Source organism: Crocuta crocuta, unplaced genomic scaffold, assembly GCF_008692635.1.
Source record: "Crocuta crocuta isolate KB4526 unplaced genomic scaffold, BGI_CrCroc_1.0 scaffold81, whole genome shotgun sequence".
NCBI lineage: Eukaryota > Metazoa > Chordata > Mammalia > Carnivora > Hyaenidae > Crocuta > Crocuta crocuta.
Window position 1 is genome coordinate 2,294,023 of NW_027527808.1, and position 18,330 is coordinate 2,312,352.

The following is an 18,330-nucleotide window of genomic DNA, read 5'->3' on the forward strand; positions in this document are numbered from 1 at the left end:
AAAAAAAAAAAAAAAAAAAAGAACTGATCACAGAGCTCAGATTTTGAAAGTATTCCTGGTACTGGAATTCTACTGTACTATTTTCTCCCTTTGAGATCTAAAAGTTGAACAGGACTGTCCAGGTCGAACGGCGGAAGGAGGTGAAGGGATTACCAATATAGGGAACAGTACCACTTTAGTTTATTCATTTATCAAAAGTGTTTAGTATTGAGTGCCTGTCATGTACTACGGTCTATTCTAATCCTAATATAAAAATACGTGAAATGGTAGGGAAATACAGAGTTAAACCAACATGACAACAGAGATTAGGGCCCAAAAAGTTGCTATAAAGAATTGCTACCCTCACTTAGGTTGTAAAGAGTCTTATACCATAGGCTAAGTGGCATCAGGTCCAAAAGAGGCCTGTCATTAATGAGGTGACAATACCTGCTCCTTGTTTTAAGAAGAGAACTTTGGCAGCAGTATGCAAGATGGACCAGAGGGGGTGGGGGTGGGGAATAAAAAGAGAGTAAACTATTGAGAGGCTCCTCCAATTAGCTAGGACAGAGCCGATAAAGGGCTTACACTGAAGCGGTGGCCACAGGAATACAGCAGAAGGAATACAGAGCTATTTACCAAGTAGTAGCACAAGGATTTGATTTCCAACTGGCTGTAGAAAGCAAGGCAGAAGGGCAGCCATGGATGAAGTGTGAGAGCAGTGCAGCAGAAGTAAGAGAGTGTGCTGGTTTTGCACCTATTAGGTTGTGATACCCATAAACCTTCAGGGAATACTGGCTATCTGGTAGGTAAAAATAACAGTGCACATATTTATATATATATATCTACACGAACACAAATCTACACATTTATAGTGATATTATATAGAAATATTAATCCTTCAAAAGATACATGTCAAATGCTATCTGTAATAATTTCTATATAGGACTAACTTTTCTTTATATTACTTGTTATAGAAAATCTAGAACGTAAAGTCAATATATTACTTAAAGTTTCAATATATATTAAGTATATAGAACTTTCATGCACATGAGGACATTAAATATAGAGCTTGAAATCTGAGGCTATGAGTGTTAAAAGCAACATGAAATGTCACCAGGCCCAACTTCCTCACTTGACAGCCAAGTATCATACCTGCTATTCAAAGTTATGATATGGCTAAACAGTAATTCTTACATATAAGCTGCTTCAGAAGACGGAAAATAGAAAGATTATTTAAAAACTTAAAGGAAGAAAATGTACAGAGTAACAGAAATGCTCAGGAAACCTCAGTTCTGTGACCAATTCTGTCATTAAATAGTTAAAAACTCTTGAATAAGTCATTTAAGTCTTAAATTTGTCTTCTCATTTGTAAAAGAAAAAAATGGATTAGATACCTATAAATTTTAACAGTAGGAATTCTTAAATAAATACTCTAAAATCTAAAAAGGATTTTATAAAGTAATAAACATTATAAACGGAAGACAACTTCCTAGTAAATACTGGAACATATACTCAAAGATTTTTTTAGTGATGGGCATGATTAAAAAAAAAAAAGTTTAGGGGAGCCTAGATGGCTCAGTCAGTTAAGTGTCCAACTTGATTTTGGCTCAGGTCATGACCTCACACTTTGTGAGTTCAAGCCCTACATCAGGGGGCTGGCAGCACTGAGCCTGCTTGGGATTCTCTCCCTCTCTCTTTGCCCCTCCCCCAATTGTGGCCCTGTGCTCTCTCACTCTCTCTCAAAATAGATAAACTTAGAAAAAAGTTTAGGAGTGCTTGGGTGGGTCAGTCAGTTGAGTGTCTGACTTCGGCTCAGGTCGTGATCTCACAGTTCCTGAGTTCAAGCCCTGCATTGGGCTCTGTGTTGACGCCTGGAGCCTCTCTGCCCCTCCCCTGTTCTTGCTCTGTATCTCTCTAAAAAATAAAGAAACATTAAAAACATTTTTAAAAAGTTTAGAAATCTCTATAATAGAGAGATAGTAGCAGGAGAATAATTATACTAGACAGGGAGAAATAGAATTACAAGAGGAGGTTAGATAATCGGTTAGTGGCTGTCTGTCCCTCTCTTTCTAAGATAAGCTTGAGCCACACCCTCACAGATGCTGGAACCAAAGGATGCCTTAAAGGTTTCTAGTAAGACAGAAGTTGTCTAACCAAAAAATAAGGCATGCAGGTGTACACATGGAACTTTACTTCCAACCATTCTGGGATGTGGGGCACTTCTAAAACTGGATTAAATGTCATGTTCTAATAAGATCCTATATAACTCAGTACTATACAATTTCTTTTTTGTCAATTGAAGTATAACTAACATACAGTGTTGTATTAGTTTCAGGTGTACAATGTAATGATTCCACAATTCTATACATTAGTTAGTGCTCATCATGGTAAATGTGCTCTTAATCCCCTAAATCAATTTCCCCCACCCTCACCCACCTCCCTTTTGGCAACCACCAGTTTGTTCTCTGTATTTAAGAGTCTGGTTGTTGGGTTTTTTTCTTTTTTGTCTTTCTTCTTTGTTTACTCATTTTGTTTCTTAAATTCCATATGTGAATGAAATCATGTGGTATTTGTCTTTGTCTTATTTCACATAGCATTATACCTTCCATTTCTAGTACTATGCAAATTCTTTAATAACATTCATGACATTTAAAATCAATTGTTAAATGTTTGTCTTCTTCAAGATGGAAAAGATGTCTGTTTGGTTCACTACTAAAAAAGTTTACATAAATATATTATCTTAATTACCAGAAGAAAAAAGAATAGGATAGATGTATTTGCTGACCATTCTAAACAGAACCTTCTGAAATCTATTTCCATCCTATCCATGGCACCTTCCCTTTCTATGTTACCCATATTCCAATGTTTAACATACTCAAGTCAAAATCTGCTTTTAGGGGTATGCTATAAAATGCTACTGCTGTCTACTTCGACTTTGTATTCTAGCCACGCACAATAAAAACACAGGGACAACAAGTAAATAATATCTAGGGAAAGTGTCCAGGACAGGAATTGGCTCACATGTAGGCACTCAAAAAAGTCCCCAGGGTAAAAGTCTCTGTAAAGGCAAGATGTGATGAACAAAATGGCTCCACAGGAATACAAGTGTGAGATGGGCTATCCAAATTAATTCCGGGCTATCTGGGGGGTCATTCTCCAAGTTGATTCAATCTAAAGACATGATCCCGTTTTCATGAAAAGAGATACTGAGAGTCCATGATGTACACTGGCAAAGCAGTTTCTTAAATTAACATCTGTAGAAACTTATAATGACCTACAATCATGACAAGGCTTTGCCACGAAGAAGTTTCTTCTGGCTTATATCAATTAAGCCAAAACACAGAAGTATAAAAGTGTCGTTTGCTATTAAGTGCACTGGAAATGATAACTTCAGGGCTTTAAACACCAGCCTAAAGGTTAACATAAAGGATCTGAAAGTATCTGTAACTGTCCTAAAAGAAATCTTTAACTCCTTTAGCCTCAGGCCCAAGGTTCCAAAACAAACAAACAAACAAAAATCAACAACCAACCACCACCACCACCACCACCACCACCACCACCACCACCAACCAAAGTCTAATTCTGCAGATAGCCGAATGACAAGGCAAACTGAGTTCCCAATTTCACAGATTCTCTAGTACTAAAACTGGGGCATTGATTAGGAAGGTGGTGAATCCTGGGGCGTCTGAGTGGCTCAGTCAGTTAAGTGTCCGACTTCGGTTCAGGTCATGATCTCACTGTTCGTGCATTCGAGCCCCGCGTCCGGGCTCTGTGCTGACAGCCAGCTCAGAGCCTGGAGCCTGTTTCCGATTCTGTGTTTCCCTCTCTCTCTGACCCTCCCCTGCTCACACTGTCTCTCTCTCTCTCTCTCAGAAATAAATAAAACATTAAAAAAAAAAAAAAAAGGAAGGGGGTGAATTCAGAAAATTAGAATGGGGCATATGGGTAAATCTGATGAACCGCAGATCCTAAGCCCCTAAACTCTGCCAGGTGTCTTCTGCCAGTAGAAGTAGCCCTCCCATCCCAGTGCGAGGAGGCCAGTCTTCCCTTTCCTGAAGTACCCGCAGTGCTCTACCCTGAGGGAGCTGTAGGGACCCACTGGTCCTCCTAGGCACCCATCTGTCCCACTTCTCAGTGCATGTAGACTTGCACTATTCAACACGGTATCCACTTGAGACATGCAGCTATTCAAATTCAATTAAAATTAAATAAAATTTAAAATTAAGTTCCTAAATTGCACTAGTCACATTTCAAATACTCAACAGTCATATGCAAACAGCACAGATATTAGGTATTGCCATCATTACAGAAAATTCCATTGGATAGCACTAGATCTATAACCAAATTCAAGCCTCAGCAGACCGCAAGGGGTGAGATATAAAGTTTAGTCCATGAAGAGGTATAATACACACCACAGAACTGTATGATTTTATTAACTGAAATCAGTAGAAACTAAGGATCTGTATGGGAATGCATCCTAAGGGTACTGGGCCAAATTTACTAATATGGGCTCACAAAGCAGAAATTCGGATACAATGTTAGCTTATGAGAAGAGGCATGGCTTTTAAAAGTTTGCTTGGTTGGCTGAATAAAACCTGAATCCAAAGACAGACTACACTAGATGGAGTTGAAACACCAGAACTTCCTTAGTTTCCCACAGAGGAAGGCACCTGAATGCTTGGCGAGAACAGGACGTTGGAGTGGAGCTTTACAGCTCGCCCTACTATGGTCCCCAGGAGGGGTCTCTACGATACTCAGTTCACCGAAATTAAGAGAAATGCATTTGTGAGGGGAGCACAAGCATTTCTGAATTGCTGTGTGGTGACTGTTCTCTGCACCAGGACTCACTGGCGAGAACTGCTGACAAAAAGAGCTCTCTGAATTCGGTGGAGATAATGAGATCCTCAAGTGGCAGAAGTCAACAACACGATGGGCATGGTTATCCTAATGTAATAGAGTGTAAGCGGTAATCAAAATAGTCTGACCTGAAGGGCTCTTTGGTGTTGGCTGATTAATTATGGTGTCCCAGGAAGGAAACAGATAGGAAAACTCTATAGTTCTAATGAACAGCCTGCTCTGAATCACCACCAATGACTGTCAGGGCCACTCAACAAACTCCCAAATTTGAACCAATTCCCAGACACTGAGTCCTGAATGAAGAGGAGATCAGGCAGATTGAGGAAGGATCCACGACACAGCTAAAAATTCTGTACTGCCAATCTTCCTACTAGCTCTCCCAAAGGGAGTTCTGACCGTTCACCAGGGTGTCCACTGGGGAAGGAGAAATAATCACACTTTGCAAGCATTATGTGAACTGACGCAACTCTTGAAGATCCAATTTGCTTTCAGTCAGAACAGAGGCTGATGGGGGCGAGGAGGAGATTCGAGTTGTAACTCAGGCCCGTCCCCTGAACTCACTCTGTGGTTATCTCCCAAGTTCCAGAATGCATAATGGGAATAGCTTTACTCAGCAACTGGCAGAATGCCCGCATTAGTCCCTTAATCTGTGCAGTGAGGGCTATTCAAGTTGGAAAGGAGAAGTAGAAAATACTAGAACTTCGCCTACCTACCAAACAAGTACACTGAAGCAATACTACATTCCTGGAGGCTTTGTAATGATTAGCGCCAAGGACCTAGAAGATAGAGGATGATGATTTCCACCACATCCCCACTTAACTTGCCTATGTGATCGTACAGATAACAGATGGTCTTAGATAGTGATAATTTATTATCATAAACTTAATCAAGTAGTAACTCCAACTACAGCTGTTATTCCAGATGTAGTTTCATGGCTTAGAGTGAATCAAATATCCCCTAGCACCTGGTATGCGCTAACTGACCTGACCAATGCTTTCTTTTTCTAGATCTGCTATTAAAGACTATATACCTCAAGGTTACCTCAATTCACCAGCTCTATGTCATAAACTAGTATCCAGGGGCTTTGCCATTTCATTCCACTGGACATCATATTGGGCTGTAACACACACTGACTGGACCAGGAAGCAGAAAGTTGCAACTACTCTAGACACACAGTAACATATGTATGCCAGAGGGTGGGAAATAAATCCACAAAAGTGCTGGGCCTTGGTGAAATTCCTAGGAGGCTAGTGGTCTGGGACATGTTACGATACCCATTTTTATCCTAAGAAAGAAGTGCAGTGCTTACTGGGTCTCATTGAATTTTGGAGGCAACAAATATCTTATTTGGACATTCTTCTCCAACTCTTTTACCAAAGTAACCCAAAAAGCTGCCAGTTTTGAGGAAGGCCCAGAATAAGATAAAGCTCTACAAGAGATCCAGACTACCAGGCAAGCTCCTCTACTACACGGGCTTTAAGACCTTGCAGATGTGGTGGTATTTCAAGTATCCGTAGCAGATAAAGCTGTAGAATGGAGATTTTGCCAGACCTCTCTAGGTGAATAATGCAGAACAAGAGTGGCCCTGAAGGACAGTGGTAAAGGAACAGCCTCCCAGGGGGCAGAACTTTGAGCAGTGTACCTGTTCACTTTGCCTGGAAGGAAAGATAACCTAAGGTATGGATCTACATTAATCTGTGTGAAGTGACCAATGATTTTGGTGGGTGGTCAGGGATTTAGGAGGCACATGACTGAGAAATAAATGGCAAGGTCTAGGAAAGAGATATGTGGATAGACTTTTCTGAATGCGCAGAGAGAAAATAAATGGTCACATGTAAATTATCTCTTTAGCAGAAAGAATCTTAATAATCAGGGGATGATAACCAGTTTTGTGAATGTCCACCTCTTTCCCCATCTATTCCCATCCCCCACCAATGTGTCCAAGAACAAAGCGGTCATGGGAGCAGTGATGTGCTTCTGTCTTAGTAGTTAAGAGGGGTATCTCAACACATCCCAGACTGCGAACCAGTAAAAATTTCACCAAGGTGGCAGGTCCCTGAATTTTTCTGGGATGGTTATGCATGGATTCAGAAACACTAACTTCTACTCACCTATGTTAATCTGGCTACAGTCCCTGCTAAATGACCAATCTGCCAACAGCAGAGACCAATACTAAGCTTCCAATACAGCATCATTCCCTGAAACGATCAGATGGCTACCTGGTGACAGGTTACACTGAGCCATTCTATATAGAAAGGACGGTGATATTTTATCACTGGAATAAACACTCTAAACATGGATTTGCCTTTCCTGCCCACAAAGCTTCTATCAAAACCAGCATCTATAAACTTACAGAATCTCCTCTAATTGTCATGGTATTCCACACAGAAGCTTCTAACCAAAGAAAATCATTTTACGGAAATGATATGGGATGATGGGCTCATGTTTAGGGAATTCACTGGTCTTACCGGTGCTGGGCCTGACAGACTAGGGAAATCACCTTTTTTGAAAAAAATTAAACTTTCCATTTTGAGATCATTGTAAATTCACATGTAATTAAAAGAAATAATCCATAGAAATCTCCTGCATCCTTTACCCAGTTCTCCCAAGGCTAACGTCTTGTGTGACCATATAAGATACCACACCAGGAAATGGACACTGATACAATCCACCAATAGTATTTAGATATTACCAGTTTTATACCTAAGTACTTGTGCGTGTGTCTCGTTGTACACAATTTTATCATATGTGAAGACTCATGTATTTACCACAGTCACGTTACAGGACAGTTCCACCACTGCAAGGACCCCTCGTGGTGTTCTCCTATAACTCCCCATCTGCCTTCTGACCTCCACCCCCATCTCTCTTAGCAGCCACTGATCTCCATCTCAATAATTTGCCATTTCAAGAATGTCACCAACGGACTTACACTGTGTAATCTTTCGGAATTGGCTTTTCTCATTCAGCATAATTCCCCTGAGAGTCATTCAAGTTGTTATGTATATCAATCATTTATTAGTTTTTACTTCTAGTATTACTTCTAGTAGTATTCCATGGTATGGATATACCAAAGCTGTTTTATCATTCAACAGTTGAAGAACATCTGGGCTGTTTCCAGTGTTTGGTGATTATAAATAAAGCTGCTATGAACATTTATATACAGGTTTTTATATGAACATAAATTTTCATCTCCCTGCAATAAATACTCTGTGCACTAGCGCACACATCCCTCCTTTGGTAGAACCCAACCATCTCAATTTGGGTAACCAGTCAGAGATGAGCTGTTGAACTGTGACTCCCGGAATGAAAGTCCACTACTCATTATCTGACAGTGGCCAAGAGTAGAGTGCTTTAAAAAGCAAGGCAAAATCCAAAATGAACCAACACTGTTTTTTGTTTTTATTTATTTATTTATTTATTTATTTATTTATTTGTTGGAGAGAGAGAGAGACAGCGTGAGCAGGGGAGGGTCAGAGAGAGAGGCAGTCACAGACTGAAACAGGCTCCAGGCTCTGAGCTGGCAGTCAGCACAGAGCCCGACGCGGGGCTCGAACCCACGAACCGCGAGATCATGACCCAAGCGAAAGTCGGACGCTTAACCAACTAAGCCACCCAGGCGCCCCCAACACTGTTTAATTTTATTCCTAAATCCCTACAAACCAGGCTCCACTCAACTGTGATAATTTCCTTTATTTCATTCGTTATTCAGTGCCAACAGATAAAAGCAAACTTAAAGGACATAATGATGTTATTAAAATTATTATTAATATAGGGGTACCTGGCTGGCTCAATAGGTAGACTATGTGACTCTTGATCTTGGGGTTATGAATTTGAGCCCCACACTGGTGTAGAGATTACTTAAAATTTAAAAAATGCTTTAAAATATTTTTTAAAATTATTAAATAATCAAAAGAGGAAATTTTACTATAATCTTAAAATAAAAAAGAATAATACCCAAACACCTTAAAAGAATGGAGATTTCTGAGCAAAAATAAGAATTAATAAAGTTACACAATAAAGATACACAAAGTTAATGCTGACTTGGGAAGTCGCAAAAGAGCCTGAAAGGGTATGATCAGATCGTATGACCACCCAGAAAACAAAATACATACAGAATATATTTAGAATATATTTATCTTTTCTTTTAGGAAATGTGTATTATTATTTATAAGCATATTAGAAGTGTTGACTTTTCCCTAGAGATTTATACCTACTTCAATTCCCTCTTCTATCATTTTTTTATTCACTGATAATTTTCTCTAAACATGCTTTCAAAATGTTAGACTCCACTGTGACACTAAACATTTGAAAAGACTTTTCTTACTAACTCAGGGATAACTCACCTAGAATTTCATAACATAAGAACTAGCAGGCACCACGGTTAAAATCAGAAATATTTTTCAACATTCCTTTACATATTGTTTTTAAATTTTTTTTAATGTTTTGAGAGAGAGAGAGAGAGAAAGAGAGACAGGGCGCACATGAGTGGGGGAGGTGCAGAGAGAGAGAGAGGGAGACACAGAATCCCAAGCAGGCTCCAGGCTCTGAGCTAGCTGTCAGCACAGAGCCCGAGGCAGCGCTTAAATTCAAGAACTGTGAGACCATGACCTGAGCTGAAGTTGGCCACTCAACAGACTGAGCCATCGAGGTGCCCCTACAAATTTGTTTTTAAAACACTGGTATAGGACAACTGAGTAGCTCAGTTGGTTAAGCACCAGACTCTTGGCTCAGGTCATGCTCTCACGGTTCATGAGTTCCAGCCCCATCTCAGGCTCTACACTGACAATGTAGGGCCTGCTTGGGATTCTCTCTCTCCTCTCTCTGCCCTGTTCTCTCTCTCTCTCAAAATAAATAAATAAACTTAAAAAAAAAAAAAAGAATAAAGCACTGGTATAAATTTTTAAAGTCGTCAATACAAAACTAGTGAGAAAACAAAAGGTTAAATAAAACTAAAGAATATTGCTACTATATAGATTTAGTAGCTTAAAATTTACACTAAAAATAAGAGAATTTTTCCCCTGATATTAAAACAAATCCTTTAAATAAACTATATTTTGGATTTTCCCAGCATTCTAAAAGAACAAAATATCTGATTTATTCTGTCTTCTGGAATGTTCCAACATTTTGAAATAAAAAATACCAGTAAGAAATATTCGTGAAAAATAGTATTTTTAAAACCTGTGTGAAAGCTACTATATTGCTAAAATAAAAATATAAACTGTCCTGTAACATTAATATTCTACATAAATAAACTAACATAGTAAAATGTTATTCTGTATCTTAAAAGAATAAAATGTTCTACTGTGTGGTCTTAAAAACTCTTGCAAACCATTTTTCAATGTGCTGAAAAGTCATGCTACCCTCTACCGTTCAGAAACAGTATTATTCACAAAACAGAAAACTAAATATTTGCTCAACTATTGCCCCCTTGTGGCTAAAAGATGGGTCATCTGTTATGGTTATAGCTTCGGATTGGCTTAACAGATTCTCTAAATCTCTCTCTACTAAGTGACGTAACAGCATCAGAGGTTTTAAAATATTTCTTTAGGGGTGCCTGGGTGGCTCGGTCAGTTAAGCATCCAACTTCTGCTCAAGTCACAATCTTCCAGTTCGCGAGGTGGAGCGCTGCATCTCGCTCTCTGCTGATAGCTCAGAGCCTGGAGCCTGCTTTGGACTCTGTCTCCCTCCTCTCTGCCCCTTCCCCACTCAGTCTCGGTCCCTCTCTCAAAAATAAATAAACATTAAAAAAAATAAAGAGATAATCTGTAGAAATAAATAAAATATTTCTTTAAAAAAAGAGGAAATGATATCAAGATTTAAAAAATATATGTAGCAGGGGCGCCTGGATGGCTCAGTTAATTAGGCATCAGACTCTTGATTAAAGCTCAGGTCATGATCTCGAGATTTGAGAGACGTATCTCCGCACTGGACTCTGTGCTGACAGTCCAGAGCCTGTTTGGGATTCACTGTCTCCCTCTCTCCCTGCTCCTGCCCCATGCTCTAAATAAACAAATAAATTTAAGAAAAACAATAAAAACAAATAAAAATGTTAAAAAATTAAAACATTAAAAAATACATTTTGTATATATGCACACATACTTAGCAAACATTTACCAGGTCATCTATACATAAGAATACGTTATGTTGGGGGCACCTGGGTGGCTCAGTTGGCTAAGCATCTGACTTCTGCTCAGGTCCATGGTCTGAGTTGATAAGTTTGAGTCCCACATCCAATGAACTTGAATCCCACTTCAGGATTCTCTTTCTTTCTCTCTCTCTGCCCCTCCCTCACTCCCGCTCTCTCTCTCTCTCAAAAACAAAAACAAAACCCCGAATATGTTGGTTACAAAAATGAAAGGAATCGGTCCCTATGTGGTAGGGTCCCCTCCCTAAAGAAAGAAAAAAAAAAAGAACTCAAGGCAACCTTGCTATTCTTATACGTGACAACTTCTCTCACGACCTTGTAACATGAGACCACTTAATCAGACTGAATGTTTGTGTGTTACCATATATGGGAGACAAAGAAGTAAAAAATATATTAAAATCCACACCATGTTGAGGTCTTTGGGTATGAACTCAACTGAGTGGTGCCGGCAGGAATAAAGTTGCTTCCTAGAAAGAAAACCCTCGGTGTCGCGACTCTGTGCAAGAATCCTGCTACACCTACCCTCAAAAAAAACCTAACACACACACACACACACAAACACACACACACACACACACACAAAGAACTAGTTGAAGAGATAGACAAACCAGTATCAAAGGGAATAAACCAAAGAAAAACAGAAGTGGGTAAGTGAACATGGGCTAAGTATGGTGCCTACAGTAAACTTCCATACCAAACAATGGCATTTGGGGTCACTGAAATATGAGATCCCTTTAACTAGTAGCTTCAATAAAATCTTAGGATAAATATTTCATGATGAACTGCCATTGATTAAATCACCCCCAACAGGGGAAGGTTCCTTTTGAGAATAACTTCCCTGGCTCTTACTGAATAGCACTTACTTCTAGAGGTACCCATACACATACCTAAGTTGGCACTCTTAAGGATAAGAATTAAATCAATGGGTATAATTTCAGCCTATATTGTTGATTATACACACATATTGTTAAATGTAATAATAGGCCACCCAAGATATTATAACTGTATAAACTTAATTCCAATTTAAATCAACAAATATATACTCAGTCCCTAACGTACGTGTAAGGCATTATGCAAGGAATCAAAAGGGTGAATAAAAAAATGATTCCTGATCTCCAGGGAACTACAATCTAAAAAACAGGAGGAGCGCCTGGGTGGCTCAGTTGGTTAAGTGTCTGACTTCAGCTCAGGTCATGATCTCATGGTTCGTGGGTTCGAGCCCGGCGTTGGGCTCTGTGCTGACAGCAAGCTCAGAGCCTGGAGCCTGCTTCAGATTCTGTATCCCACACTCTCTCTGACCCTCCTCTGCACATGCTGTTTCTATCTCTCTTCTCAAAAATAAATAAGACATTAAAAAAAAATTTTTCTTTTTAAAAACAGGGTAGAACAAGTACTCCAATGACTTCAGTATAACATAAGAGTTGTGTGTGTATCATAGACGGAATATCAAATAAAGGTCCAGGTCATTCAAAAGGAGTTTCATCTGGCTGACGAGATGATAAATGCCTCATGTAAGAGGTGATTTTTACAATGGAATATGCAGACACAGAAGTTAATACAAGGGGAAAGAGCAAAGACAAAAACCACAATGATTTGTTTAGGCAAAAACAAACTATTTCCACAGGGAAATATTTTTGAGCAGAAACCATTTGACAAATGAAATCTTACATATAAACCCTATATACAGGACATAAATGTAGCATTTTGTTAGGATAAGTATATTTTATGGTTCAAATTGATAGCATTTACTTATTAGGAAGTAAAAAAATGTGAACATGTAGTCATTTTGATAAAAGTCACAAATTAATATCAGTGGTGAAGAATAACATCCCCAGATCCCAATTTCTGTATTTTGTTTTGAGGACTCAATATCAAGAAATACCGACAGGAAAAACGAGGTGAGGAAACAGGCATTTTCATGCTTTCTAAGTGTGGTGCAAACACGTTTTATCTACCAAAGCTCAAATTGCCTGTACATTTTTGCCCAGCATATATCTCATAAGTATGCAAAAAATATGTAAATGTTCACTGTAGCTGGTCTTAAAAAAAAAGAACAAAAGAGAAAACAACGTAGAATCTCATTAATAAAGGCCTCGTTACATAAATTACAGTATACCCATACCATGGAATATCAAGCAAATTTTTTTCAACGAGGTGTATATATATTACACATATGTAATGGTAAGAAAAAATATTCAAAGTTATAGTTCTGTGAAAACAGCAATTTTCAGCAGCAGCGACTAAAATATATACTGGGTGCTTACTAAGCATCAGGCACTTGTGCTAAGTGTTTAAATAATAAATGCATTTAATCTCATAATAATTTCATGACAAAGAATTTTTACAAAAAGAGAAAAGATATACAGATATTAAGTAGATATTAAGTAATTATCCAAGAAAACATAGCTAGTAAATGACAGAAGAACCAGGATTCAAACCGACACTATCTGAATCCAGAAGTTACACTCTTTTTTTTTTTTTATGTTTATTTATTTTGAGAGAGAGAGAGAGAGAATGCAAGTGGGGAAGGGGCAGAGAGAGCGAAAGAGAGAATCCCAAGCAGGCTCCACAGTCAGCACAGAACCCAAAGCGGGACTTGACCTCATGAACTGTGCATCTCATGAATGGGACATGAATCATGACATGAGATGAAATCAAGAGTCAGACGCTTAACTGACTGAGCCATCCAGGCACCCCTAGAACTTACACTCTTAAATCGTAATAATATAATTCAAAACAGTACCAACCAAGTTGTGGGGTTTTTAAAGTATATATATATCAATAATTCACTTGTATTCATAAATGTACATATAAAATCTCTGGAGGTATGAAGTATGCATTTAAAAAATACACTCTGAAGGCATTCCCTGTGATCTTATTTGCTGTGAATAGTTTCCTTTGTGTGACAACTCCAAAACAACAACAACAACAACAGAAAAAACACACACACATACACACTCCCCAGCATGGAAAGTGAGCAAAGAAAGGAAAAAGGGGCTTTTACGTTTCACATAACAACCTTCAATGCTATTTGAATTTTCCTTTTAAAGTAAGCAAATACTATATTTATACTTCTTAAAAATTTCGATCATAGAACAAAGATGAACTTTATTCATCTTGTAGGGTCAGGATACTCTCCCATTATAGAGATTCAGAAACTCCAAAAAATAAAGCAAGAGTTTTCCCACAAAGTTGAATCTCTTCCAACACCTAACAGCTACTCAAATTGCTCATCATAAATCCAACTCAGAAAAGCACTAAAACTTTCCAATAAGCACTAAAACTAATGTATTTTCAGTTTTATTACTCTTAAAATTGTTTTTGCCCGATTTCTATTCTGGACAAGCACACTGAATAGACATGCTCAAACCTGTACCATTCTTAGCTACACAACTGTTTGTGAGCAGTTAACACACAGATCTCAATTCAAAGACAGGCCAGGCATAATAAAGTTCAAATATGGACTATGTATACTATTCATTCATTCACCCATTTAGCAAACATTTATTGAGGGCCCACTAAAGGCCAAGGTGCTGGGGATGTAACGGAACAAGTCAGACAAGGTCATTTCTCTACCCTCTGAAATTTACATGCCAGTGGGGAAAAAAAAACAGGAAAAGCTTTATTCTGAAGTATGCACATTACTCTGGATCCACAAGTTAACATATTAAAGACTACAAATGACCTTAAATTGAGATTAAACAGAAGGGCATATGTGTGGGTTTTTTAAAATTAAAGTTTAATTATTATTAACTATTTAGGAAAGCAGTAGGGTTTCATCCAAAGAACTGTGCAATTCTGGAAGCTGAGGCCACAGAAACGCTAAAATGTAATGAGCTAAACTTTTCTCTGCAAAGGTCACTGGGCTAAAAGCACTTCAAATGTTTTATTTCATGCAAACTCTCCCATAACCCCAGTTAGAGTTACGCCCATTTTGAGATAAGAAAGCCAGCATAAGACAGGCTAAGGATCTTGCCCAAAGCTAACTAGTAAAATGGCTGAACCAGTCTCTGAATCCTGGCCTTCTGAAAATGAATGTAAACTCTAATCCCTGTATTGACTGGGTCCTGGCTGGCAGCAGGCTGATGATGGAGATGTGTGTATTTAATCGTGTAGGCAGTGGAAAGGAAGTTTTACAAGACTCTCAAGCAAAGCAAAAGGAGTGTCTTATTAAATCTGATTACAGAGCCCAACTTTAGGAAGTTAACTCTGCCCACTGTATATAATGACCCAGACCAGGGAGCAACTGGAGTCAGTGGCATCAATTAAAAATGAGTAAAGGCAAGGGCAAGGGCAGGGGAGGAGAGAGCCTGGGTGGCTCAGTTGGTTAAGGGTGGGTGGCTCAGTTAAGCAGTCGGACTCTGGATTTCAGCTCAGCTCATGATCTCAGTTTGTGAGATCCAGCCCAGAGTTGGGCTCCTCACTGACCGCACAAAGCCTGCTTAGGAGCTGCGCTCTGTCCCTCTCCTGCTTGCACGCGCGCACGAGCGCTCTCTCTCTCTCTCAAAAAGAGCGTGCGCTAGCAGGAGAGGGGCAGAGAGAGAGGGAGACACTGACTCTGAAGCAGGCTCCAGGTTCTGTATCAACACAGACCCCTATTCGGGGGTGCTCCAACTCAGAGACAGATCATGACCTGAGCCTGATCCAACCAACTGAGCCATCCAGGCGCCCCTCCCACTTTTTTTTTTAAAGAATGAGTAAAGGATCCATGTAACTGTAAATGGTCCAAAGCTAAGAGCACTTCGAATGGTGACTACAGCCCAGCCTCCAGATTACCCTCCTCCCCAGGGAATTTTCCTTCCTTCCATTAAACCAAGATGTTGAAAAATCCTGAATAATAAGTGAACCAACTGAGTGTCACATTTAACCTTCAACTGGTAGAATATTATTAATAGAATAATAATAACTGTGTTAGGTAGAGAACAACTGCCCAGTGAGGCTCCATTCAGCCTGAGTTGGACTGAACAATTCTAACAGATATGCTGGGAATGACAAGAAACACGCCTCTTGGACGCTTAACTGACTGAAAAGCTAAAGGGAAAGGAAAGTAATGGAATCCTGATCACTCTCAAATACCTTGGCTGTTCCTCCAAACGTCACTGCTTACCATGTGAAATCCCCAAGTATGATCACCATTTGGGGTTTTAAACACTATACATACAATGCTACATTTTCACTCTTGCCACAATTAACTTGGGGTCAACTTGGGGTAATTTACCTATATAAATATTTTGGGGAATGGAAGTGAATTACATTTATACGTTTCGAACTTTACTGCACTTAATCCTCAAAGCCATCCACCAAAGATGGATCTAAATCCATCCATCAGTCAACTGCAGGTCAATCACTGGCATTGACTTCTCCAGGTATGGCAGACAAATTATGCCCCCTCAAATATGTCCACATCCTAATCCCTGGAATTTGTGACTATGTTACCTTCCATAGCACAAGAAAATTAAGTTGCAGATAAAAATTAAGGCTGCTAATCAACTAACTTTAAAACAGGAGATTATCTTGGGTTATCTGGCTGGGCCCAAAGTCATCACAAGAGTCCTTAAAAATGGAAGAGGGAGGCAAAAGAGAGGTCAGAGTGAGAGGATGTGAGGACTCAATCGGCTGTGGTTGTTGGCTTTGAAAATGACCGAACGGGGGCAATCAGTCAAGACACCAAGCATGCGTGCTCTGCAAGCTGGAAAGGCGAAGAAATAGATCCCACCTACAGAAAAGAACCCAACCCTGTCAACATCTTGATTTTGGTCCAGGGAGACAGCAATCAGACTTCTCCCCTACAAAAATAATAAAGCTGTGTTGTCTTAAACCACTAAATTTGTGGTAATGTTAGGCCAGCAAGCAAATAGAAACCTAATGCACCAGGCTTCTCCTAATCCCTGGATTTTCGGAAAATTTTGTCAATAATAACTATTAACGATTACTTACTAAATTCCAGGTAGTTTTCTATAATCCAGGACACAACCAGTCTGTGAACTGTTTGGTGCTGGTCTCCAAAGAAAGAAATACAAAAATTGAGAGTGTTTATTTTTTACATAATTTAGCACTGCCACACATCCAATTTCACCACGTCTGCTAAATTTAATATTAAAAAATGTGTCTTCTTGGGGCGTCTGGAGCACCGGTTAAGCATCCTACATTGGCTCAGGACTTCAGCTCAGGTCATGATCTCGAAGTAACACGAGTTCGAGCCCTGCGTGTGTGTGCTCTGACAGCTCCGAGCTTGCAGCCTGTTTGAGATTCTGTGCCTCCCTCTCTACCTGCCCCTCCCCGGTCGCGCTCTCTCTCAAAAATAAAAATAAACATTAAAAAATCTGTGGCTTGTATTTATGTGTATCACTTCCATTTCACTTATCTAGTAATTTCATCGTATTTTATTTACAAAGTATTGCCTGAAACAACACATGGAGAATATTTCTAATGCCATTTACAGAAAAGGAAATTGAAGCACTGAGAAGTTAAATCACCTGCTCAAGTTCGTAGAGACAGTAATTCTCTTCCACCTATCCACTGAATTAACAAATACTTATAAAGAGCCCTGTAGACCAGACACCAAGCTCCACGCTGGAACTTAAGTGTATTATAGGACTCCACAGCAGAGGCCAGCCTCTCCCGGTGTAGAGTCCAATCCGCCTTTGAGTCGCCGGAGTCTCCCCAGGTCGCCGCACTGGTAGCGCGCCCTGCTGGGTTTCCCTGCCAGCACTCACCCAGGAAGACGCGCGCAAAAAGGAGTGTGGACAAGGCAGGCAGCACATAAAGGCTGCACAGAAGCACAACAAACGCAGAAAAACACAGAGAGCTCCCTTGGGTCCTAGCAGCCCGCGGCAGGGCCAAGACACACCCCTTCCCTCAGCTCCACCCACTAGGCCAGGCTCCGCCCCAACTCCCGCTCCACCCCCCACTCCGGAGCTCGCCTCAAACCCAGCCCCGTCCCCCGCGTGTCTGGCGTAGTCCCGCGACTCACTCTCTTCTGCCGGAGGTCCGCCTTCCGCCACAGCTCTGAATGCCGCTCCAAAGCGTTCGCGAAGCCGCCTGGGCCCCTTTTAGGCTCTGTGGTATCGGAACTCTCACTCCCGGAGCTACTCTCAGTTCCTGCGCCTCGACAGGGCCGACAGAAGAGAAACACTCGCAGGAAACGGCTCTCGGCAATTGCTGCACGGGTCCGGCACAGCGCCGCCATGACGGCTTCGTAACCTCTGACCTTACACCTCTCCGCAAGCGCGCAGGTCACGGGGCGGAGCAGCAAATGGCCCACCCACTTGCGGAGCTCTGATGATCCGTAGGCGTGTAGTCGTCAGATGGTGCCGGGGAGAAGTGTGGTGGCGCCGGCGGTGGGGCCG

The 18,330-nt window shown here is 40.3% G+C and overlaps 1 protein-coding gene across 3 annotated transcripts in view; it reads right to left on the reverse strand.

Moving 5' to 3' along the window:
- The window catches only part of MRPS28 (mitochondrial ribosomal protein S28), a 106,230-nt gene extending 88,017 nt beyond the window's left edge, over window positions 1-18,213 (reverse strand). Inside the window, exon 1 of one of the 3 annotated variants that reach the window (XM_077774296.1) lies at window positions 17,955-18,211. In XM_077774296.1, coding sequence (XP_077630422.1) covers window positions 17,955-18,170 — 216 coding nt within the window. In that variant the 5' untranslated portion in view covers window positions 18,171-18,211. Of the gene's footprint in view, window positions 1-17,954 lie in introns of all 3 variants that reach the window. The other 2 variants (XM_077774305.1, XM_077774312.1) reach the window with 2 other exon arrangements.
- Between the last annotated feature and the right edge of the window lie 117 nt (window positions 18,214-18,330).